At 38.0% G+C, this 26151-nt stretch overlaps 1 protein-coding gene across 1 annotated transcript; it reads left to right on the forward strand.

Moving 5' to 3' along the window:
- Positions 1-6108: 6108 nt before the first annotated feature.
- Positions 6109-25894, forward strand: LOC147645804 (receptor expression-enhancing protein 3-like). Its single transcript, XM_086874199.1, has 6 exons — positions 6109-6210; positions 6706-6826; positions 8124-8237; positions 17317-17464; positions 21286-21437; positions 22182-25894. The coding sequence occupies exons 1-6, from the start codon at positions 6143-6145 to the stop codon at positions 22236-22238; spliced, it is 660 nt and encodes a 219-aa protein (XP_086730325.1). The 5' UTR covers positions 6109-6142; the 3' UTR covers positions 22239-25894.
- Positions 25895-26151: the final 257 nt, after the last annotated feature.

The following is a 26151-nucleotide window of genomic DNA, read 5'->3' on the forward strand; positions in this document are numbered from 1 at the left end:
ATCGCCTCAATATCCCGCGAAATTCCACAAAAATCACACAAAACCTCCACAAGTTTCCACAAAATCTAAGAAAAATTCCTCAAAATTCTTCAAGTCTCCTCAAAACCACACAAAGTCGTTGAAAAGGCCCACAAAATCCCAGAATAATCCCACAAAATCTCCTCAATAGCACCGAAAATTCTGGAAAAGCCCCACAAAATTGCAGAAAAATGCCACAAAATTCCCTAAATTTTCTCAAAACATTACAAAATTCCACGGACATCCCACAAAATCTCCACCAATTTCCACAAAATTGAAGAAAATTCCCTCCAAATTCTTCAGCTCTCCTCCAAATCCCACAAAATTCTCTACAAGCCCCACACAATTCTTTAAATCTTCTCAATATCCCACCAAATTCCAGAACCATCTCACAAAATCTCCACCAATTTCCAAAAAATTCAAGAAATATCCCTCCAAATTCTTCAAGTCTCCTCCAAATCCCACAAAAATCCCACAAAATACCAGACTCATCCCACAAAATCTCCTCAATATCACAAAAACTTCTGGAAAAGCCCCACAAAATTGCAGATAAATGCCACAAAATTCCCTAAATCTTCTCAAAACATTATAAAATTCCACAGACATCTCACAAAATCTCCACCAATTTCCACAAAATCGAAGAAAATTCCCTCCAAATTCTTTCTGCAATTTTGTTAGGGCTTTTCCAGAATTTTTGGTGATATTGAGAAGATTTTGTGGGCTGTTTCTGGAATTTTGTGGGATTTTTCTGGGATTTGTACGAGACTTGAAGTATTTTGAGGGATTTTTCTTGAATTTTTTGGAAATTGGTGGAGATTTTGTGAGATGTTGCAGGAATTTGGTTGGGTTTTGAGAAGATTTAGGGAATTTTGTGGGATTTTTCTGGAATTTTGAGGGTCTTTCAAGAACTTTGTGAGAGTTTTCTTGAATTTTGTGGAAATTTGTTGAGATTTTGTGAGATGGTTCTGGAATTTGGTGGGATATTGAGGAAATTCAGTGAATTTTGTGGGATTTTTCTTGAATTTTGTGGAAATTGGTGGAGATTTTTTGGGGTGTTGCAGGAATTTGGTAGAGTTTTGAGAAGATTTAGGGAATTGTGTGGGGCTTGTAGAGAATTTTGTGGGATTTGGAGGAGAGCTGAAGAATTTGGAGGGAATTTTCTTTGATTTTGTGGAAATTGGTGGAGATTTTGTGAGATGTCTGTGGAATTTTGTAATGTTTTGAGAAGATTTAGGGAATTTTGTGGCATTTTTCTGCAATTTTGTGGGGCTTTTCCAGAAGTTTTTGTGATATTGAGGAGATTTTGTGGGATGAGTCTGGTATTTTGTGGGATTTTTGTGGGATTTGGAGGAGACTTGAAGAATTTGGAGGGATATTTCTTGAATTTTTTGGAAATTGGTGGAGATTTTGTGGGATGTTGCAGGAATTTGGTTGGGTTTTGAGAAGATTTAGGGAATTTTGTGGCATTTTTCTGGAATTTTGAGGATTTCTCTTGAATTTTGTGGGATTTGGTGGAGACTTGAAGAATTTGGAGGGAATTTTCTTGAATATTTTGGAAATTGGTGGAGATTTTGTGAGATATCTGTGGAATTTTGTAATGTTTTGAGAAGATTTTAGGATTTTTGTGGGATTTTTCTGCAATTTTGTGGGGCTTTTCCAGAATTTTCGGTGATATTGAGGAGATTTTGTGGGCTGTTTCTGGAATTTTGTGGGATTTTTCTGGGATTTGTACGAGACTTGAAATATTTTGAGGGATTTTTCTTGAATTTTTTGGAAATTGGTGGAGATTTTGTGAGATGTTGCAGGAATTTGGTTGGGTTTTGAGAAGATTTAGCGAATTTTGTGGGATTTTTCTGGAATTTTGAGGGTCTTTCAAGAACTTTGTGAGAGTTTTCTTGAATTTTGTGTAAATTTGTTAAGATTTTGTGAAATGGTTCTGGAATTTGGTGGGATATTGAGGAAATTCAGTGAATTTTGTGGGATTTTTCTTGAATTTTATGGAAATTGTTGGAGATTTTGTGGGATGTTTCAGGAATTTGGTAGGGTTTTGAGAAGTTTTAGGGAATTTTGTTGCATTTTTCTGCAATTTTCTTAGGTCTTTTCCCGAATTTTTAGTGATTTTGAGAAGATTTTGTGGGATGTTTCTGGAATTTGGTGGGTTTTTGTGGGAATTTGTGGAGATTCTGTGGGATTTTTATGGGATTTGGTAGAGTTTTGGAATGATTTAGGTCACTTTGTGGGATATTTCTGGAATTTGGTGGGGCTTTTCAAGAATTTTGTGGTATTTTGAAAAGATTTAGGGAATTTTGTGGTGCTTTTCTTGAATTTTGTGGGAAACTGTGGTGATTTTATGGGGCGTTTCTGGAATTTGGTCGAGTTTTCAGAAGATGTAGGGATTTTTGTGGGATTTTTGTGGGATGTTCTGGCATTCGGTGGAGATTTTGTGGGAAATTCCTGTGAATTGGTAGGGTTTTGAAATGATTTAGGGAGTTTTGTGGGACTTCTCTGGAATTTTGTGGGGTTTTTCAAGAATTCTGTGGGATTCTGAGGAGACTTGAAGAATTTTGAGGAATTTCTTTTAGATTTTGTGGCTATTTGTGGAGATTCTTTGGGATTTTTCTGGAATTTTGTGGGCCTTTTCAAGGACTTTGTGTGGTTTTGAGGAGACTTGAAGAATTTTGAGGAATTTTTCTTTGATTTTGTGGAAACTTGTGGAGGTTTTGTGTGATTTTGGTGGAATTTTGTGGGATATTGAGGAGATTTAGGGAATTTTGTGACATGTTCCTGGAATTTGGTATGATTTTAAGGGGATTTAGGGAATTTTGTGCGATTTTTGTGGGATTTTTTGGGAATCGGTGGAGATTTTGTGGGATGTTTCTGGAGTTTTTTAATGTTTTGAGAAGATTTTAGGATTTTTGTGGGATTTTTCAGTATTTTTGTGGATTTTTCTGGAATTATGTGGGATTCTGAACAGACTTGAAGAATTTTGAGGAATTTGTTTTATATTTTGTGGGAATTTGTGGAGATTCTGTGGGATTTTTCTGGAATTTTGTGGGCCTTTTCACGGACTTTGTGTGGTTTTGAGGAGACTTGAAGTATTTTGAGGAATTTTTCTTAGATTTTGTGGAAACTTGTGGAGGTTTTGTGTGATTTTTGTGGAATTTTCTTGGATATTGAGGCGATTTAGGGATCTTGAGGGATTTTTCATGTATTTTGTGGGAATTTGTGGAGATTTGGTGGGATTTTTGTGGAATTTGATTGTGTTTTGAGAAGATTTAGGGAATTTGGTGGGATTTTCTGGGAATCGGTGGAGATTTTGTGGCGCATTCTTATCATTCCATTGGTGATTGGGTTGACTTTCCAGATATGTTTTAGGGATTATCCATGGCTGTCGTCTTCCCAACTGGCTAATCTTCTTTCACAGTAAAGGTTTTAGATTTAAATGTAGCTTTCCAAATGGCACAAGTCTGCCGCCACTCACGTTATGGTCCAAGCACAACTTCCTTTCCAGGGTTTTGTGTGGCTCAGAAGCCATCTATGTTTGTTGCTGAATTGATAAGAGCTTTGTAACAGTAAAATATTTTACCCAGCCACTACTTCCACCACTAAAAACCAACCAAACAAAAAGAATAGACATCTTGACTTGTTGTGTAGCTCATGATGCAGAAAATTGGTCAAAGATTATTTTGGGGGGGAAAAAAGGTGTTGTGCTGCTTATGGTAATTTAAAAAACTTACGGACTTCAGTGCTAAAAATTAGAATCTAGGCCTTTGAGGAGATTTATTTGTTCTTGCAATTATCCTGGTTTAATGGAGTTGACTAAGATATTTGAGATGTTTTTTCACTCTATTGCACCAAAGCACTTGAAATAAGCATCTGAAATGTAGTTTTTATGTCTGAACAGACCAGCCTTTTCAAATACTGGCTTCAAAATCCTGACCTGAAAGAATGTGCTTCAGACAAAACCAACAAAGATGAGCTTAACACTTGATGCTAGGAAAAAAACCTTCAACTAAACAAATCTGTAATCACTTTTTTTAACATGAAAAATAAAACTTGGTTGAAGATTCTGTTACTTAAAGTAGGTGATAGTGTTCAGTAGTGTGAAATCTGACCTTCAATTTTTCATGTCCTTTTCTCTTTTTTTCTGGTGTGAAAACCCCTCTAAGTCACACATGTTCATTTGTTACATCATTGATACTTGTGGTACCTACTGCATTAGTTACTGCATACTAGAATATGATTTGTGATTTATAGAATCTTTGCCCAGTCCTCAGGAGGTCTCCTGGCAGATCTCTTGTGCCCTCCTGCAAGACATTTTTACTGTTCCTAGAAGCCCAGGAGAAATTCCACTTACACTGTTCTTAACTGGATTAACAGATGTTGATTAAAGAAGGAACAACCTAGATAAATTATATTGGGGAAAAAATACAGTCTTGGAAGGATTCTTAAAGGTTGCATTGCATTCTGCTTAAGTTGATGGGGCAAGGTTAGATTTGATTTTCATTCAGGTGTTGACTCTGGTTCATGGAAGGGTCACCAGTCTAAATATCACATGGCCTGTCAGCAATGACTTCAGCTGTTGTGTACATTTGTCTTTGTTTATTCAACCCTAAAATATCTAAATCCTCTGAGAAATTGAAGAATGTTATCACATGACTGAGTTTCTTGTCAAACTGAAACACAGAAAAGCATTTAAGATAAATGGGTCTCAAGTTCTGACAGAGGAAGTGGTTTTAAACGATAATGCACATCCATGAAATAGGCAGCAGTGTATCATTAGGTTTAGAGTAGTTATTTAAGTCCACTACAAATAAGATTGTTTTAAAAGGGAAGATTAAATCTGAGCCACATCCTCTGTGGGAAGGTGTGTATGTATGTGTGTATATATATATATATATACACCTTCAAAGGAATATATATATATATATATATATAAGGAAAATATAGGTGTGTATGTATGTGTGTATGTATATATATATATATACACACACACCTTCAAAGGAATATATATATCCTCCCTTTGAAAGAGAGTACCGTGAATTTAGGGCTCAAACTAGTCTCTAACAGTTGTGGTGGTTTTGTTTTACTGTTTGTTGGTTTGGTTTTTTGGGGGGGTTGTTTGTTTCTAAATGGTTATGTATTGTTGCAGGGTATTTTCCTAGGAATTTAAAGAACATGTGGATGTTCAGTTTGTACAAATAACCAGTGGTGGTTTGCAGTGACTCGTTTTGGAAATACATTGCATTTGGCATCTCATAGCTTAGGGAAGACAAATGCATAGGAACTATTTCTGTAGTATTTATTCTGAAACATATAATCAGTTTATGCAACCAAATTTGAACAAATGCTCAAGAAAAAGGAGTGATTATCTTACTTGTTATAAAACAAATTATACTATTTTAAGAACTTTAAGTCTGATTTCAAAGCAATGATATATAGTATAAGCCATAAACAAAAATAGGTTTCTACCTGTAAATCCCTGAAGCATTAACACATAAACTTTTTAATTAACAAGAATTTTGTAGTTCTTGGCATATAAATAGAATTAAAATCTCCATGCAAATGCTCTTTATGTTGCCTTGCCTCCATGTTAATACCATACCAGTAATCACACACGTGGAATGTAATGGTAATGTGAAGCTGAATAACACATACTGTGAAATGAAAGCAAGGGATGCTTCACTAATGCTGACTTTCGTGTGCATGGTATGAACATATGGTTGAGTGTGGAAGAGAATGAAATATCTGTTAGTGTCATGGTGGGATTTGTTTTCCATACTTAGGATAATCTACTGATCTCGCACTGGTTTTTTTTATATCGCTAAAGGTTTGTAGAGAGAGAATCAAATCTGTGAAATCAGCCTATGTGAGCTTGTGATCCTGGTGACACAGCCATTTCATTGAGCTTGTTGCAGCTGCCACCAATCCTACTTATGAACAGAAATCTTTTTGAATCTTCACCTGATCATTTCACCTGATACCTGGTTTATGAAGACTGAGATACTGTTGAATGTCTTGCTGTGCTAACTCTGAAAAAACTGTATTGTGTATAGTATATTATGTCTAAAAGTGAAATTAAAGCTCTTAGTGAAGATGCTATTTTAATTTTCAGGTTCGCTGGATGATGTACTGGATTGTGTGTGCTCTTTATACAGTTACTGAAACGATAACTGACCTAACAGTCTCTTGGTAAGACCCTGCTTTTTATGAACTATAGAGGAAACTATATTTGTTTCTGATGTTTTTTGAGTTGTATTGATTTATTTTATATAAAGAAGTCATGTTAATTTAATAGCCCATTTTACAGGAAAAGATCTCGGTGCATAGATGAACAGCATCTGCTTTCAAATTTGCTATACACTGTTACTTGAAGTAGGGATTATAACATTTCTAGCTCCACTGTAGAAACTGAATACGAGAATGAAACTCTTATAAGGACGGCCTAGAATTTCTCTGTGTAGGAATATATAATGAAAAACAAGCATATTAACTGTTTTGATTGCTTAAATGACAGTCCATAAATTCGTAACTCATTTAATTTTTGTCTGATGTAACTTCTTGTATTTGAAGAATCCTAAATGCTAATATAATTGTGTTTTTTAAATAGATCTCTTTATAAAGATTAGTTACTGTGCATTTTCTACTGCAGTTGTTGATTTTGTGCAACCTTTAACTTGTATGTAGGTTTCCACTGTACTATGAATTGAAGATAGCTTTTGTTATCTGGCTCCTTTCCCCATATACTAGAGGGACAAGTTTAATCTACAGAAAATTCCTCCACCCACTGTTTTCTTCTAAAGAAAGGGTAAGAAATAACTTCTCAGATTTCTAATGCCTAATATGGAAACAACATATGCTGAAATAAAAGCTGTTGCTAGATACAGTATAAGAGCAGAGCAGCCTGTTACTGTCTTGCCAGGCAGCATGAATTTGGACTAGCGGAAGCAAGTGCACATGATTGTCCATGTCTATGCTTTTGTTTAACTTGCCTGAGTAGACCAGGTCCTGCTTCCTATTAACATGAGCGTTTCGTGTTCCCTGCTCTACTTGATGCACTCTGAGGAGCCCAGTTAAGTGGAAGTGAAGCAGTTTAACTTTCTACTGCAAGCATGTGAATGTATGAACACAGCTTTACTGAAAGCTGTTAATGTTAACATTTTTTTCTAGCATAAATGAGGAATAACACTTCTCAGGATGATTGACATCAATGACTTTTTTTGGTTTGCAAACTGACAAGAGGAGAGACTTGTTTAAAGGGTAAACCAGTCTGCAGCAGTAAATACCCAAACATAAAAATAGCCAGAAGATGGTTTGCTTTAATCAAAGTATGACAGGGACACAGCTCTGCTTAGCTCTTTTTCAGCATCCTGTTTGGATTAGGGGAAAGAGCAATTAGCAAAGGTCTGAAGACAAGCACTGAGAAACCTCACACTACAGAAAAGAGCATTCCTGAAGGTCAGTGCTAGGCTTGGCCTTTATTAGGTAAAGCAGGTAGTAAGACTGTCACTGATAGGAACAGAGCAAGTATCTTGACATTCTGAATGTTGTGCAATAAACAACTTGCAACTTTGTGAGCTAGAGGGATACTTCCCTGTACTCTGCAAACTATTGGGAAGTACCTTGCAGTCTTTATCTTCAACTCCAGGCATTTACCAGAGCTGGAGATAAATGTCGTAACTGTTTTGTCCTTGGTACTTAACTATTTCAAAGCTGTGGGTTTGGAAGTTCTTTGCAAGTTGACTCTACCTTTCTAGGAAGCTGACTGAGTTCTTCATGTAAGATGATGTTATTTCTTGAAATGCATGATATTTCTTGAAAAACTTCTGTCCAACAAGTTAAGCTTACACTCTCTAAGGAACATTTTGCAACGTTTCTGAGCTGCACTGAAGTGATGTACTTTATCTTCTTGTTTGACCACATATAATAATTTTTTAAATGAGAGAGTTGTAATGAATAAAACACCTGTATACAAAGATATATCCCATTAAATATTTTCTTAAATATTTTTTCTGTCTTCCTTTACTGATGGGAAAATAATACTGTGGGGTAACTTTGCTCTCTTATGAACAGCCCTCTAAAATTTAAATACGTTTTTCTTTTAGGAGATTGATGAGTACATTGTCCAAGCCAAAGAAAGAGGCTATGAGACCATGGTGAATTTTGGAAGGCAGGGGTTGAATTTGGCAGCAACTGCTGCAGTGACAGCAGCTGTAAAGGTAAGTTTCTGCTTGCATTAATTGCTTTTGAGCTTGATATCAAACAGTGTCATTGCACTGGGGATTTACCACTCTTATATAAAAAAGATAAATTCTGCAAGTGTATTGAAATCCTGGGACACAATTAAAGGCTTGCAGCCCTCTTCTCATAGTACGTTTGTTGGTTTTTTGTTTAAGATGGCTTGCAGTTATTTCTTGAGGATCGGTTTACTCTAAATTCAAAAGTTACCATTCAGTTTTCTGTGCAGGCTTTTAACATAGATGTCCATTGTTTCTTTTCTGTCTGTGTTGTGCTTTCTTACTGATAAACACACTTTTTAAAGAACTTCTGGCTTTTCTGCTGTTTTTCTCCAATCATCCTGAGGTAATGCCACATAATGAATTTAGGCATGAAGGACTACTACCATGGATAAAAATTATCTTGACACAATTAACCTGTTTGCAACTTGAGTGAATTATTAAATTATTATGCTAAGCATAAACCTGCCTATTGGTGTTTAGAATACATTTGCTTTGCCATGGATTTGCCATTAAATTATGAAGTAATCTGTCATTTTTCCTTGATTACCTTCCTGCAAAAATTCACTACCTTTAATATTTCAGAGGGCTCTGGGTCTAGAAAGACAAAATACAGGCTAATATGTAAGATTGTAACCAATTTGTGCACCACTGAAAGGAATATACTTCAGACAATGTGTATCCTACCTAATAGTAATTCAAACCAAAACACACACACACACACAAAAAAAAAATAAAAATAAAAATAAAAGGGATAGAGAGAAAAAGTTGTATGTCCAAGTGAAACCACAGGTTTAAGGCAATCATGATTAATTTCTTCCTGGGAATAAATGGAACCATTGTGCTCATAGTAACAGCACTGAAAACCTGAACACTGTCTGTAGATAACAGAAAACAACGAAGAGATCCCTGCCTGTCAAAGTCGAGTATGTACAGCTGGCATTAACTTAAATGTCTGGGCTTCTATGTGAACTTTCTGCATTATAAATAAAAGACATTCCTAAAAAATACACTTTTACATGCTACCTCAAAAAGCTTTGGAAAAGTAGTCATGTATATCTTGTTTGCTCATTTTCTCTGTTCTTAAAGATGCATGTGGGTGGTATAGCATTGTAACTTTTTGTTTTAAAATATGGTCATAATGAGCCTAAAATACTGAGAAAGTGATTGCATTTGATCACTGTGGGTTTCTTCTTCATTATTCAAATTCTTAATAATGCCTTAAGACATGAAATAATTTTGAATGCAATAGAATGCACCTCCAAAAGAATTAAAGTATCCAGAGTGAAAATAGGTTATTTAAACAAGCCAAGGAAACCCAACAAACAAAAAAACACCCAAAGTGCTCTATGGGGAAATAAAGTTTAATTGCTAAATGCTAAAATTCAAGTTCTTTGCATTACAAATTTATTACAAGAAGCGCCTGTAAGGATTCCTATGATTTGTGTGTGTTCTTCATGTTTGGCTATGGTTGGATATTTCTTTGTTAACTTTTAGGGTGTAACTGAAGTACTGTAAAATAAATAACACCAATATCTGCTCAATTTTTTCTGAAATAATGAATAACTTTTTCTGAAATGTCTATGTTTAGACTTCATTGCTATTCAGCTGTGACTCGCAAGATGCCTGCTCTTTTTGTTAAAACTTGTTAAACACGCTCATGAATATTTGTACAGAATTAGTTCAGTGCAGATCAGATGCTTGGGAAAAAAACCCACCACAATACCAAGACCTAAAATAGGCACGATTTTTAAACAGATGAAAGAGAAGACTCATTGAAATAAAATAAATAAAATCTTTATTTTGGCATGTTAAGCCTCTTATGTTTGTCATTCCAAAATGCTGAGCATGCCTGCTTCATGCAAGCAAATGGACACAATGCATGCGTTCTTAATTTTGTTCCCTGTTTTTCAAGAGTTAATTGCTGCCTCTAGCAGGTGAAATTATTATCCCTTCACCAAGAGCTGGTGGAGCATGCTATATGATTTCAGGAATTGAATTGAAGTAGTGGGATCAGGACACACTTTCATCACTATTCTTTTTTTTTTTTTTTTTTAAATAGAGCACACATGCTTATTCTGACATAGCAGATCTCAAATTAGGAGAGGGGGAGAGGCTAAACATGTGCAAGATTAAACCTATGTCAAAAGACACTAAAGTGCCCAAGAAAACTGCTTATAGTGACTTTAGGAGGGTGTTAAAAATGGCTTGGAAACTTGCTGAAATATTTTGAATATCAAATGTGGGAGAGAGTGATTTTCTTCAAGGGTTGTCAAAGGAATAGGGGATTACCATTAAAAGGCTTGCTGGCTCTGTTAGGGAGGTTGGAGCAGCCGGCCAGGTGAGTCTACTGAAATTTGACATAGATTTAAACCCTCTCCCCTATAGTTAAATTTAAATGTATTTGGCAAGAGTATTGACTTATAGCTTACATTCTCATGCTGTATTTTTAGCTGGTACTAGTTAGCCACTGGTCATATAAAATGTAGTGTTTCAAAACCTACTAAATACATTAGCAAAATAGTGTTAAATAAGCATGTCAGAAAACAAATCTTTGTAAAATCCTGATTTCAGGAAATTTAGAGATGATAGTCTGTGCTGAATTTGTATATAAGGAAATTTTTATTAGTTAAGGAATCAAAAACAAGATACCTCAATAGCTCAGTTGATTATGGATTTGGGGGAATTATATTCACAGCACTTAGGTTCCAGTGCTACATCTCATACTTGGATACATCTCATACTCCTCCGTTTTTCAGGTCTTCTGAGATGATGCTTACCTCTGTGTTTCAATTTCTGCCAACCCATGCATTCAGATTTCTTGAGCTACTAGTGAAATCTGGTGTCTTTATCATTATGAGCAGGGGGACTGCTAATTAAGCTGTGAAATACTCTGGGGGTATTTCACAGCTTATGGAGTTACACAAATAGTGTTAATTTGTAAAGTGTTATTGGTGATGATAATATGTTTTGAGGGCTGTGTTTTCTGAATGTGTTCTAGTCATCCTGAATCTGCTGCCCTTTTGCTAATTGAGTGTTATTCTCCTGGCCTTGCTCACACTTCCCCTTGTTCCCACTCAGGACATGGCAGAGGAAGGAGGTATCTTGCAGCCAGCTGTGGCACACAGCCAGTATCACTATGGGGAGCAGTACTGCTTTCATCCTCCTTCCTGCTGGAACAGCCTGTCATGCTGCAGAGGTCATTCACGGGACAGGAGTCCCTCTCCAGGCTGAGAGGGAACAGAAGTCATTCCCTGTTAGCTTGGATTGGATCAGGGAGAGAACAGCTGAGAATGTGGGTACTGCATGCTGTAGAGTCCATTGAGAACTTGTCCAAGGGAGGCAGGCAGCTTCTGTCAGTGATCCTAGCCAGTGGGGGGTGCAAGTCCAATTTAAAGAACAAAGAGTCCCTGAGGCAGACAAAGTGGTGTTTGTTTACTCCCCTGGGTTAAGCATACAGACTGTAAAAGCACATGCTCAATAACAGAATAGAAAATGGAATTTCATTTATGAGGGTCAGCTGATGAGACTGCATACTAATAACATACCAGAGGCTAAGTAGTCTTGAAAGGAGACCCTTAAATAGGCTTGATTTATTTTTAAAAATTGATTTAAAAACATATTATGACTTTAATTGGTCACATTGGTCACTGTTAATGAATGTGGACTCCAAAAAATGGTTAGTATGTTTTAGGAAATGCTATTGAATGATGAAGAAAAATCATTCTCAAAGACTTGCATTTTCTTTAAGACAACACACAGACTTCACAGTTCATCCCTCTTCAGTGTCTGCATACATAGAAATTTTAGTGCTAAGTTGTGTGATTTTTTTTGAATTTTTTTTTTCTTCCCCTGGCATTGTAAATATATGTGTCTCAATCTTTTATGCTGTAATTTAGTCACCAGCCTCTGGCCTGAGTGCAACCTAATGTATACCTTCCTTACTGGCAGGAACTGTCAGTATAACAGGCCACCAGTGGTAACTGCTCTGCCATCTTCTCCTGAGCAGCATCTTGGAGTGTGTATATCTGGGGAGAGCTGGCAGCTTCTGCCATATCCATGGCATGGGAGTGGAAGCAGGAGGTCCTCTTCAGCTCCACCTACAACTGAATTTCAGTTTTTAGGGCAAACATGTTGCTTTCAAGCTGTAACTCTGACCTTTCAAACAAAATATCAAAGCTCTTAAAGCATTATTTTAAATGTGAATGTTAGTCTCACATTTCCTGCAGTGGAGAACATTTAATCACACATTTCCTGCAGTAGGAAAGAATTTAATATTTTTCAGCCAGACTTTTATCCTAAGCTGATAGTAATCCAGATCTTCACAGAATGCTTTGCTTCAGCAGAAAGCAATTAACAGCTGCTTTTGGGCATGGGGGTGGAAGAATCTTAAGTCTTACATGCAGTGTGAGCCCAGTGATATGTACACTCCCACAGAACACCTTGAATTTGTCCTTCAGTCTATGCAGTGGAGTTAAAGTAGATATCAATCTTGATTTGGCTAGACTGGATGTTCCCAGGGGTGGGATAGAGACTGGAGGCACTGTAGGGAGTATCTACATAGGGTTAGTATGTGTGATGGGGACTGTCCAGTTGTTGTGCAACTCCCATTCCTACTGTGACTCTCAGGCACGTGTACTGCATCTTTATTTGTATACATATCCTTTCAAACTTGTCAATGTTTTCTGTGTGTAACTGTGTGTAACTTGAGTAAAACTTTCCATCTTGGCAAGTAGTTCTGAAACGAAGGGCCCATTTACGTCCTCTCTGAGGCACCACAGGAGCTCCAGCTCAACCATGCAGTTTGGTTAAGGGCACAATGTTATTTTATGGCATATACTTGACTTTTTTTTTCCCTTTGAAAAACAAAATTCTGTATGCAAAAGCTTCACCTGAAAATAGGGCTGAATGTTCCTAGCTTGGATCTAGTCCTTTATCTACAGTGAAATAAGAGCTACAGGCTTGTAATGTGAATTCTTAGTATTTTAGTTGTTATGTTTAGTTGCTATACAATTTCCAAATGTCTTTTTGTAGTATATCACATGATGAATGAACTTTCTGGGCAACTAAACAAGTGTCTTTCTATACTTCTGCTGCTGGCCAAAACCAGCTTCTGTCACTATTTTAAGTAGACTCTTCACATTTGGTGGGTGGAATTGTGCTGAATTTGTATGGATTCTGCTGTGAACCAACTAGGCCCATTTTACATATTCACCAGCATTCAGCGACTGAGACTTAAGTCCTCTTCAAGCATTGGACATGGACTGATGAACAGTCTTTATGCTATAGCAGAGTAATGTATATACTGTAAGCTGTTACTTGTCAAAAGAAGCAGTTCTTTCTCCAGTCTTCTTCTCCATGTCCTAGCAGCTGATAAAGTATAGCTGGTTCCTGATGTATTTTACTTGAAATGCTTTTCAGTGCAAGAAGTGGAGTAGTGGAAGGGCAGGATTTTTTCTGCCTTAGGAGGAACCTTAGGAGACCTGTCTTAAGCCATTTTGGGGAAATCAATTTGACTTCAGTGTCGTTCCGATTGGGAATGGCTAGAAAGAACGACACTGGACTCTCAAGGGAGTCACAACACGAGAATTCCTTAGTTTATCGCTTCAGGCCTGTCTTATAGACAGATACGTGGAAAGTACAGAAAAGAAACTCTTATTGGTTAACAAAGTGGAAGGCGGGGGTGACACGCTCCGGCCGGGGCACCGCTCGCGGCACCCCAGCCCTGTCCCGCGGGAACACTTGGGCTCGCAGGAGAAGAACCCGACAGCACAGGGCCGGCGGAGCTCGGCCCGGCTCCCGCAGCACGGTCTGCACATGACGCGGTGCCGGCCGGCGAGCGCGGGGGGAACGAGGTTCACTCCTCTCCCCCGCCATTTCTTTGCTGGAGTGTGGGCGAGCGCGAGGTGAGTGCGGATTCGCGGATGCGCGGGTCGCGCAGGCGCGCACGGGGGGAGCGAGGCTCGCTCCCCTCCCCCCCCCCCGCGCCTCTCTGCTGGAGCGTGGGAGAGCGCAGGGGAGGCCTGGGCTCTCCCCCTCTCCCCCCCCCGCCGCTTCTCCGCCGGCACCTCGGATGGGCCGCAGCGGGGGTGTCTGCGCTTCTGTTCGTGGCACAGAAGGAAGAAGCTCGGACAGCGCAGAGGGGCTGGAGAAAGGAGGTTCTGCGGCTGCCGGCGGTGGCGCTTTTGGCGCCGGCGGAGGCTTTGCGGGTGGCACAGGCGGAGGCGGGCAGTCTCTGCTTGCCTGCCGCTTTCCCGTTGGCAAAGCCCGCGCGCTCAGCTCCGTGGGTGACGGGCGCTCAAACTTTTCTGGAGAGGGAGATCTCTGGTTCGCAAACTGTTCCTGCCCGTGGTTAAAGTTCTCTAAGGGTCCGGGCAGAGCCGCGGGAGCGCTACGCTGCTCATCTACGGTCTTATCTCTCAGTTTCTCATTTTGTACAAAGGAGGCACCCCTGGCATCAAAGTTTCTCATCCCGGTTTCGCTGTCCTCAGACTGGCTCCGTTTCAGCGCTTTAAAAAGCACTTCCTAGGTGGCTGCCAGGCTACACACGCTGATATCTCCGTTAATGAATTCCGACTATAAATGGTTCTTTATCGACAGCCAAAGTTCGAGATCAAAGGCATTGTCCATAGTTATATCAAAACCTTGCTCTTTCACCCACTGAAATAAAGCACGCATGGCATCTTCAGAAACACTGAGTCCCATGCAGGGCAGGGCATCCTGCCATGCAAGGTAGGCAAGCTGTTCATCAGCTGAAGTACAGTTCTCCATTATGAGGACTTTATCTTGGCGGCTCCGCGAATGCAATTATGCACACGCTATCGGCTCAGACCGGGATTTTGAGCTCTGCTTTACCAAGGTAGGCTGTTCCAAGCCCGCTCACCGGCAGGGCTCCACTATCCTGCTGGTTTCCAGAACCAGCTTCCTCTAGGAAAGCCTGGGAGAATTCTACTTACCCCTCTAGGGGGAAGGGCTGGCTTTTTCCCGCTCGCTGCTTACTCTCAGGGGATTAGCAGATGTCACGTCAGTTGCTTTCTGACCTCGGGGGTCGGCTGCACTTCACGTCGGGTTACCGGACCTCAGGGGTCGGTTCAACATCACATCCGGGTCACCATATGTCGTTCCGATTAGGAACGGCTAGAAAGAATGACACTGAACTCTCAAGGGAGTCACAACACGAGAATTCCTTAGTTTATTACTTCAGGCCTGTCTTATAGACAGATATGTGGAAAGTACAGAAAAGAAACTCTTATTGGTTAACAAAGTGCTACATCACCATCATTGGTCAGTGGCACACAACCCCTCTGACTCCCTCCTGCAAGGGAAAACAAGAGACTGCAAAACAACATCTGCAAGGCTGTTTAGTGTCCCTGAGAATTGTTTTAATTCCTTCTCATATTTTTCTCAGGCTATTTTCTCAGGCAGCCTGAGGAGCCATGCGGCCTGCAATTTGTACAGGCACTGTGGTTCAGATTTAGCATCCATAACTTCAGAATTTCTATAACCTTTAATACAGACACTGTACAGCATTCATAGGGCATTTTTAACTCAAAGGCAAGCTGTACTTAAGTTTTTGAGAACTGAGTAATCATACAAGTTTGTAGAAAGAGAGAGAAAAGTTAAGGCTCCTACTTCTCTCACAAGAAACCTTTTCTTTGTTATTGTTTGGTGACAATGTATGAATGGTGGAGTAAGAATTATAATAGGTTTCTTGTGCTTAAATAGCACTCTGTTCACTATGTTAATTTTATATATTGTACTAATAGCTAGTCATTAGAAAATTAAAATTAGGTTTCAGCCACTTTTCCCTCCTGCCCTTTGGTACCCAAGCAAACTCAAATAGCTTTCATTCAATTGTCTCTTCACTTTACATGGCTATTCTTAGCATGGAATAATTCAGTATGCTGGTCTACCAATGGCAAACAGTTGTTGTCATAAGTGCGGGAACAAACGGCTGTGGCCAGCAACACCAGAATTGCCTTCTGCTGGTGCTGTTGCAGAAAAAGTTGTATGGAATTGTACCCAGGTTTCTGCTCCTGCTAGCTAACATGCTGATCAAACAAAGAATTTTACTTAAAATCTTCATTTGTAAGAATGAAATTAACTATTTTAACACTTGCTTGAAGTGGAATTCATGCACAGGCTTGTTAACCTTTCCCTAAAATGGTTATTTTTTGCCTTATGCCAGAGAGGGAAGAATTTGGTGTTATTTTAACATGACTTTGAGTACTTTACTCGTGGTCATATTCTTTTAGTTGCTTGTGTAATAAATTTATCTTTAATGCTTTAGTAGTAACATCATCTAATGTAAGATGAAAGAGCTGCTGGATGACCTTTCTTTCCAACAGGGAAATTTCCATATGTTCCATACAGAAAAGAAGTGAAGACAATTGGAGAAGGAATACTTAATGTTCATATGTGATTAACTATTCTCCTGTGTAGCATTCGATTTTGCATTGGTATTATGTCAGTAAAGCTATACTAGTAAGAGAACTTGCTATCCTGTAGTCCAGGCTGGACCTCTTTGGTTTGTAGTTTCAAGTTTCTGTCAACTGGAGCTCTTTTTGTAGTGCTGCCAGTTTCTCAGTTATTTGAATTAATGTTACAGAGTGTATTTTTAACATGTTTCTCCTTCACTTTATTCAGATTTGTGGAGGATAAAATATAAAATAGCAGAAGAAAACTATCTCCCACCATACTCTTTAAAATGCAGGTGTTACTGTCATGCTACTTTGAGCTGCTATGTTTGAAGTTAACATTTCTGATGTGTGTTTCTTTTAAACACTTGCCCTCACCCACGTCTTTTTTTGCTCTGATTAAAGAAGTGAAGTGCAGCATTTGTAATTAAGCTGCTAGCTTGTGTAACTTTGTCATCTGCAAGCAATGTACAGTTAAGCATGGGTAAAAGTAATACCTAAATCAGATGTAAAGCAGCTGCATGTGTATCTTCAATGTATTTTGTTGTGCAGCAAGGAAGCATGGGCTTAAACATCTTAACCCAAGCTGAGCAGCAAAGTTAAACCTCTGCCTGGTTTCCGAAGATACTGTTGTTGTATTTCAGAGCCAAGGTGCAATAACTGAGAAACTGAGAAGTTTCAGTATGCATGATTTGACTACTATACAAGGAGATGAGTCTGTTGGACAGAGACCTTATCAGACATTGCCAGAAGCTAAAAAGAAAACCAGAGCCTCTGCAAGTGAATCTTCAGGTATGTATCTTTTCTTTTCCCTGCCTAAAAGAACAATTCACCCAAAGCAAAAGTGGAAGAGCAGAAATACATTTACCCTCTTTCTAAATGGAAAAGGCCTCAAAGAACTCCAGTAGACTTAAACAGAGTACACTCAAAGTAAATTATGGCAGTTCAATTCTTCCTGAATGACTTTCTTCTCTCATCCACTCCCAGTGTAATCACACTGTATTCATTACTCCTTGTCATTGTCAATTGGCAACAAGAATTTATTACCAAAGTAAAACTTAATTGGAAGTCAAATGTTATATAATTAAGTAGTGTTTCTGTGACAAATGTAAAAGAAATTAAACATGAAAACATATGGAAGCTCAGTAAATAAAAGAGAAAATTAATAGAAATTACTTCACCAGGTGTCCTGGGGTGACTTTATGATACTAGTATTCCCAATCTCCTGCTTTATATATATCTGTTAAGTTCTTCACCTTTAATATTAGCTTTGAGAGCTAGGGAAGTTAAAACTGCTGGAGGCTGATGGGAGTTTTTTCTCCGACCAATAACTAGCTATTTCTGAGAACTGACAGTGGTTTTGACCATTGAAAAGTGAGATCAACCTGTGAACACCTACTTTAAGACCTAAACCCGAGAATTTCTTGTTCTCTTTGGTTTCTGACTTTTGAAGAGGTAACAGGTTCCGGCTCAGCCTCCTCCTCCCCCACAGCAGGCCAGACAAGGCCACGGAGGGGAGTGGCGGGGAGGTGAGCAGGCCCAGGCCGGGTCAGGCCAGTTCCCCCGGCTCGGCTGCTGTTTCTGCCACTGCTGAGTTTTACCAGAGACTGCCAAGTAAGGAGAGGCCATCGCAGACAGCTCTAGCCGCCGCTCTGGCAGAGATAACAGAACCACCTACCAGGCCTGGGCAAGATTTTAACCCTTTCATTACCCAGATGAGACTTGCAGATTAATCCTTTTTTCCAGAGAGAGAAAGTGATCAGCATGTAAAAGAGACCCTATAAACTATCAAAGATAGTGAAGAAAGGAATTAAGCCTCAGAGGAGGTAGAGAAAGAAGAAGATGCTTTAATAAGCTGAAATATTTTTCTGTTAAAGCTATGGAGATGAACAGTAGTGTTCTGAAAAAAACTCCTTTAATTCATGACAGTATATTGGGAGGAATGGAGTGTTTCAAAGTGAGGATTTTGAGCAAATAGTGAAGTGGTTGTGGTACTGTGAGATGCTGGAACAGAGGGGGAGAAGTAATAGTTGAAGATTTGCAGCCTTTAAGAGGCAAAGAGAACACTTCTGTTTCCAGAGTAGCTCACAGAGACACATGAAGAGAACTTTTGCCTTTGAATAACTCATCCTTAAAAATGACATCCCTAGACTCATTTGACGCATAACACACCTCAGAGTGATGTGAAACGAGAGGAGAGAACCGATGGCAGAATTTCCAGGCAGCTGGCATCAGAGAAATAAAAAGCTATAAAAGAAATAGTTTTCTTGTGAGAAACTCCATAGATAGCAGAAGAAGACTTCTGTTTCTCTACAAAGACTGATGAAAAAACTCTAGCAAGAATTGGGACTGTTTTAAACAAAAGAGTTTTTTTGTCTCTATGTTGTCATGTGAAGAAGGGAATGGTTGGGTAGTGAGGCAGAAAAGGGTTGTTCTGGAGGTTTTATTCTGGTTTCTTATTCTTGTAGTTTTTGTTAATAAACTTTCTTTATTCCTTTTAAGTTTTAAGCCTGTTTTGCTCTTGTTCTAATCCACATCTCACAGCAAGAAATAAGTAAGTTTTCTAGTGATTTTTTAGTTACTGCTTTAAAACCACAACACCAGGTTTGTAGTAATAGATCAAAATGTAAAATTGTATATGATGATACGAATAATAAAGGCATCAAGTTATCATAATAGACCGATGTCTATTAACACTCAGAAGATGGTGTGTGGTGATCAATATATGGTTTTGTTGAAAGATAGTATTATTTCATTATTATGTTACATATACTGTTATTGTCATCATCACTTTGCCCTTGAGCTTGTGATGCTTGAAGGGAGGTTTTGATGAAGGTCTGGTAACTACGTAATTTTTAAATAGCAAGACTGTGATGTATAGGAACTGCTGTTTCCCACAAAAGAAGTGGGTCTGGGCTATTTCTTTTCACTTAAGACTGTCATTCCTTCTCATCCCTCCATTTTGGGGAGGGATAGCATTTGTGGGGTCCAAGGAATTTCATGAATAGTGTGCTAGCCCATTCTAAGGAATAGGTGACCAGCTGAAGGGACCTAATCTGAATTGGAGTTTCCAGAAGGTATCCTGTGCAGGGCAGTGTGAACTGGAGCCTCTGGCTGGAGAGAAAGCCAAGAATTCACAAAGAGCTGCACTAGAGATAATGTCACTGCAGCTGTCGTGCAGGATCTGTTCCTCAGTAAGAGAGCATTATTTACCTATCTGAAATAGCTTAAAAATGCTCTAATTTTTTTTAAAAAATTCTTCAGTTTATACTATATAAATAATCACCGATTGTGAGATTCAATCTCAAATGTCAAAAAGCTTTCTTACAGCTAGTTGAACTTAATGAATTTTTTCTGGTCCTGGTCTCATCTAGCATACACCTTTCATGTTTTCTTTGAATTTTCTTCAGCATTAGGAACTTAAAAAAGATCAAAAGTACACATAGATTTAGGAACACTGTGTAGCAATATTCTCTTGTGCTGAGCTGGATCTTATTTTTTGTCTGGGCCAGGAGTTCTGTGCAAATTGATTTAAAAGGCCTAGTTGTAGGATGTGGATTGTAGGATGATGCTGAGCTGGCAGTGCTCTTGCTGTGGAAAAGGCAGATGGGATGCCGATGCATCAGGTATTACAAATGCAGATAAAAAAGTATTGGTGTCACTGCAAACACTGCTACTCTGAAACAGAGAAAGAGATGTGATTCAAATCTTCTGTATTGAAAAAGATTAATTGAAACTGTACTGGAAGCAGAGACATGTTGCCTCTAAAATGGCAGAAGAGAATGACCGAATGTTTGTCTCAAGTAGCTGTGGAATGGATGATGTGATTCTAATTTCTAGGGAAAAAAATGATGAAAAAAATTAGATAAGCCTAAATAAAATATCGGCCTAAGATAAAATGTACACAGGTCATTGATAAAATTTGGTTTAGAGTCTAAAAGGTGTTCCTGAGTGTTACAGCCAGTAGATTCTGGGATAAAAGGAGTGTTCAGTGGAGGAAGGAATCAGACTGGATTTGGTAGCTTTGCGATAGGTTTGTGGTGGAGATTCGGGGCTGCTGGACCCCAAGGAGCTTTCGGAGTGTATTTTTAAGCAGTTAGTGCCCTCTAGTGAGAGTCTTAGGTAATAATCTTGGTCCTGGTTTTGTAGTATGTTAACAGTACTTTGGTGTGTTACCGAAATGAAAGAAACTTTGGTATTAAAAATGCAGGAGGATGAGTGTATGAAGAAAGATCCTATGAATGCAAGTCATCAAATGGTTTGTATTGGGAGGGATCTTTAAAGGTTTATTATAAGTGTAACCACCTTCTCATGTGGATTGTGTCCTAAAATCTTATGTACTTCTTTAGATGATCACTGAAGTTTTTGCAGTTCAGTGTAAAGTAGAAGATGTCAGCAAACTTGTGATTTCAGTCTTGACAACTGAAGAAGCACTGCATTACATACCTGTGGAACCAAGTGGCAGGATTAGAAGTACCAAACTCGTGGCAAAGTAGATGTTTCTGTTTTGAAATAAGCACATCATCTAAAAGCATAAATCAAGATAAAAATCACTGCTTTCTTAGAAGTCAAAAAGTTACAGCTACTATTTTTAAAATATTTTTTTTCTAAAGGTTACAAGACCCCACTGGAAAAAAATCCTGGAGATGATAAAACAGATGAAGAGATGGAGGGGACACATTCAGAGGATGAAATGTTTGCTCAGAAAGGCCTTTGCAGAACTCAGAGTATGAAATCTGTGAAAACTATTAAAGGCCGTAAAGAGGCAAGTATAATCCTGGTTAATTGAGTTTGTTCTTTCAGTGTATATTGGCATTATTCATAGTGCAGAAATTTATTTTTATTTTTAATATTGGAGAAGTTGTCAACAATAACTGGGTTCCAGAATGCTAAATGGGGAAGAAAGCATGTGACAACAATATTTAAGTTTGGAGCTTTTGTAGTTTGGAGTGTTTAGGGGAAATATATGTATGAAATTAATGAAGCAAGGAGCAAGGGAGAGGAGATGAAACAGACTCTGTGTTTGAAATGCTAATTTTGGCACCACCAAGCCTAATTTCAGGAAGTGTTCGCCTTGAAAGGGGTATGGATAACAATAATATTATCTGTGTGTTGTGCACACTTAAACATCTGCTGTTTAATAGATAAAGAATATTCAGAATTTTTTAGTTGCCATAGACAAACAGCCTGACTCTTTGTGATCTACAAAGAGAAGATCCTAGTTAGCATCCTAGTGCATGCATCACAAAATTTAAAGATACTCCAGTATAAATCTCTGTGAAGTCTCATAAAAGTTTTTGGGTCATTCCAGGAAAACAATTGATACTTACTCTTCTTGCCCAATTCTGTTGAAACTTTATCTTATTCAGTCATAGGTAGATTCTCTTAGTGAAACTGGGTGTCCAAAGCACATTGGAAGACATTTGCTAAACAGGATTAGTGGGGAGGTGAATCATATTTCCGTTTCATGTGACTCAGTACTTCATTATAATTTTGTTTTTCCCCTCAGATACGATACGGATCACTAAAATACAGAGTAAAGAAGAGACCCGTTGTATACTTTTAAGTGTACTGCACAATTCCTGCAAGAGAAACTGCTGTACTATAGTAACTTGAATTCAAGTGTTAAAGATCTGTGTACAATGCCTAGAATGAGTCTGTATGGACAGATATGGTAGGACTTGGTTTTGTGAGCCCAAGTGATCAGATAAAGTATTACTCTGTTTTTCTATAATTGTGTCATGTTTAGATTTAAATCTGGACAAGTTACAGCATGGATTTCAGCACTCCTTAAATAGGAGTAATAGGAAATACTCCTTTGCCAGAGGTATTGAACAGATTGAAATAATTGCAAATCAGACTGAATTAAAAGAAGCTGTAAGTATGTAGAGCTTGTGAAAATTGAACCATAGTGTCCCCAAGTTTACACTGAAAGATAAATATACTTGAAACATTTTTCTGAACTACAATTCCTGAAAAGGCCTTTTTGTAATTTTTAAATGTACAGTTTAAAAGACAGTGGGTGATGGTGGGAAAGGAAAAGGAAAGATGAGGTAGGTAGGATACATCCTTAACTTCATCATTTTGTGTCATATTGCCAAGCTTAGCAAACTGGGGTACATACAGCACTTTATGCAAAACTATATAGTTTTGCACACTCTTAATGATTTACAACTGCACATCATTTTAGTGACTTGCTACATAGGCTAGAGTTACATTTTGAATGGCAGCAATTCTTGTATTTCATGATATTTTTAAAATTCATCTTGATTCCTTAAGTACACTTAGGATGCTGTAGATATCTGCTACTAATGACATTATCAGGTGCCTTTCTATGTATTACTGGGCTGTGTAGGTTTTGTGGTTTTGGGGTTGTTTTTTTTTTTGTTTGTGGGTTGTTTTGTTTGTGTCTGTCTTCCTCCATCTAAAGAGATATAACATGATTTAAGTCAGATTTTGGTTAAAATTGTGGCAAGTAAAACTTGTAGCAATTCCAGTGATGCACCTCAGGGATCTTATCAGCCCATGAGCTGTGTGTTCAAGTCATGCTGCCGTAAAGTCATATATGATAGGTTAGTCAGGCCCTGGTTTAGTTTTGCTCTACACTGCTTTAAGAAAAAATATATTTTTATATATATGTACTTTAGAACATGTATGAGTGTATATTTCATACTATATGTGGATTCTAAGATGGTCTGTGTAGTACTTTTTTTTTATTGCTAAAGTTATTACTAAAATATTTGCATATAAATAGCTTCTTCTAAAGATCTAGTTGATTTAGTCAATCATTTTATAACCTAGAATCCCATGGCATATCTACACAGAGATTAATTTTGAAATGACTTTCAATGCAGTGATTTGTCAAAATTACTTTTTTAGGTCACCTTTGGTATTATTTTCTGCAGTTCTGAGAATTAGACTGATTCTAATTTTCTGTGTTACTATATTCTACTGTGGCTTTAGGGAGAAACAACCCATTTCTTGCAGATAGTAGTTTATTATGTATCTTTGGGACAGACCTTGTGACTTGCCTCAAAGAGAACATAGCATGGATTCCTCATATCCTTGGATCTCTGACTTCAATCCTCAGACCTTCCCCCAGGTATTGACAATCATCTGCTGTTGGTGTTGTTGCTGTCTAGCTGTGGGAAATGTCTGCAAGCCATGTGCAAAGCTGTGCTCAAAATGCAACAGCACTTAGAGCATCTCTGAGGAACCTCGGTGCTTTAGTGAGAAGTCCCAGCAGGCCATGTGTGATTAAAAGGATGAAGTTTGTAATACTTAACTCAGAAACACAGTTTGATACCAGAAGACAGGAAGGCTGCTGTCTCCCAAATGAATACAGTGCAAAACTCCCATCCCCTAAACAAAACTGTACCTAGTTATCCAGCTTTTCTAAGGAGATGTAGGCAAGAAGTGATCAAAAAAAAAACCTCCCTGGGAGTGTGGGGCTTCTGCCCCAGGAGTGTTTGTGCTTCTCATCTGTTTCCCTGAGGCTTGTCTGTATGTTAAGGTACATAAGAAATTAAGGAACCTAGAGCTCTTGTATTTGCATCTCACCAGTCTCTGAATAGTAGACTAACCAGGGCCTGAGATGGACACTCTTACTGTATAGTTGAGCATTTGCTGACAGAGTTTTCTGTAACTAATCATGCTTGTTTTACCAGCAAGCAATGCAAAAAAAGATCCTCTTTCTACAAGTCATAATCCTGCATGAAGGAGTAGGGTAAGCCATTTTTTCAGAATTACAGTTCCTGTTACAAGTTCATGTAGATCCTGTTTTGGGAGTTGTGTTTTTACCCCATCTCTAGGACTAGAGATCATTGAAGTATTTTAGGCTCTACCACACTCTTGTCAGGAAGTTGCTCTATGTGTCTCTATGTACCTGAGGCTGTAACTTCTGGCAGACTTAACTTGCCAGCTCAGTAGTGATAAAGACTAAATAAATACTCCTCTATCTGGAACTTGCATGGAATTAGGAAAGCTGGCAGTGTTATTAATATTCATTACTGTTTGCATAAAAAATGTACTTCTTTCAGATCTTACATGATCAAATCTTCAATGTTTTCCTAGCTGTTGTCTTCATTCTAATAGCCAACTATAAAAATATTTTCTTTTTCTATCTCAGACTGATTTTGATCTTTGAATTCATTCCCAAATTTGTTCACTGGATTATCTTAATTTTTTTCCTCTTACTGTTCATTGTTAGCTGATGCTAACAATGCACACAATGACATGATTAGCTTTCATCCCAGTGATACATAGTTCTCCTTACTGAATTTAATTTAGTTTGGGTTTGAAATATTACAATCTTTTAACGTTAGTTACACGAAATTTTCAAACTTTTCTTGCCTTAGCAACTGCAGAAGTCATCTGTCTAGCTCTTACAGGAAACTTCTTGAAAAAAATGTTAAAAATTGATGTTTATTATTCATTGTGGATTTGGAATGTAAAATGTAGTTCATGCCAAATTATCTAATCTTCTGAAAAAAGTGTTTTCTGAGAACTGACTGACTGCCACCAACAGGACTACTGGTGTACTTGAACAAAGACTTGGGGTTTAAAAGTGTTTTAAAGGAGAATATGTATTTCCATTTAAATCGTATAAAGGTTTGAAGCCTTTCCAAAATATATCTGAACTGACAGCTTTCTTAGCAAGAGCCTACTGTACTTCCAAAATACCCAGTCTGAGATGAGGATTAAATTGGTGGCCTCAGCTGCAAATAAGCTTAGGCTGGACTTTGATTACAATGTAATTGCCAATATTGCTAATTCCTTTGGTATGTGAAAATAACCAAATAATATCCAACATACATTTTGCAAAATATAATGAATTTTAAAATAGAAGATAACTTAGTAAAAGAGAATGGTGGAGAAAATTCTGGACGCATTCAACGTACTGTTCATGAAAAAAATATGTTTTACTTTTGGTGTTGCTTTTATTAATGGGAAGTTGGTATTTTAAGGTATTTTTTCTACAAAAACGTATGTGCAAAGGCAATATTTTAACATTTTTCAAGAACTTATATTGTTAAATGCTACAAACCACAGAATATACATTTGGACTGAAGGTAGTAGCTTTAAAAAAAATGCAATGTAAGCTTTAATTTTTATATTATAGTAATAACTTGCTGTCAACTTGTTTACATATTTGTAGGATGGAAACTTCATTATGCATTGACTTATCTTGATGCTGTCTTTAATAAATACTGCTTTGAGCAAGATGCAGTGGATATTTTATTATCTGAATTACTATTATAAACCTAGTCACTATGTAATCTGTATTCTGTTACTTATAATAATGGTTCAAACACAAAAACAATCTATCTGAAGTTTGGAGAAACTTTTAAAACTCGTTGAATTATGACTAAGCTACTCTTGATTTTCTGCCACCAAGTTTGAAGCTGATTTAGGCTGAAATAAAATATACCCTGCCAGAGGCAACTTGAACATACTATAGTGTCACCTGGTTTGATTAG

This window comes from Cyanistes caeruleus, unplaced genomic scaffold (assembly GCF_971803275.1).
Source record: "Cyanistes caeruleus unplaced genomic scaffold, bCyaCae1.hap1.1 HAP1_SCAFFOLD_168, whole genome shotgun sequence".
NCBI classification, from domain to species: domain Eukaryota; kingdom Metazoa; phylum Chordata; class Aves; order Passeriformes; family Paridae; genus Cyanistes; species Cyanistes caeruleus.

What these genes read in the sequence shown, in the direction of transcription:
- LOC147645804 (XM_086874199.1), top strand. Translation starts at nt 6,143, where the DNA reads ATGATGTACTGGATTGTGTGTGCTCTTTATACAGTTACTGAAACGATA. An exon ending in ACTGACCTAACAGTCTCTTG is followed by an intron (nt 6,211 to 6,705) that starts GTAAGACCCTGC and finishes ACTTGTATGTAG; the next exon opens with GTTTCCACTGTACTATGAAT. An exon ending in CTCTGCAAGTGAATCTTCAG is followed by an intron (nt 17,465 to 21,285) that starts GTATGTATCTTT and finishes TTTTTTCTAAAG; the next exon opens with GTTACAAGACCCCACTGGAA.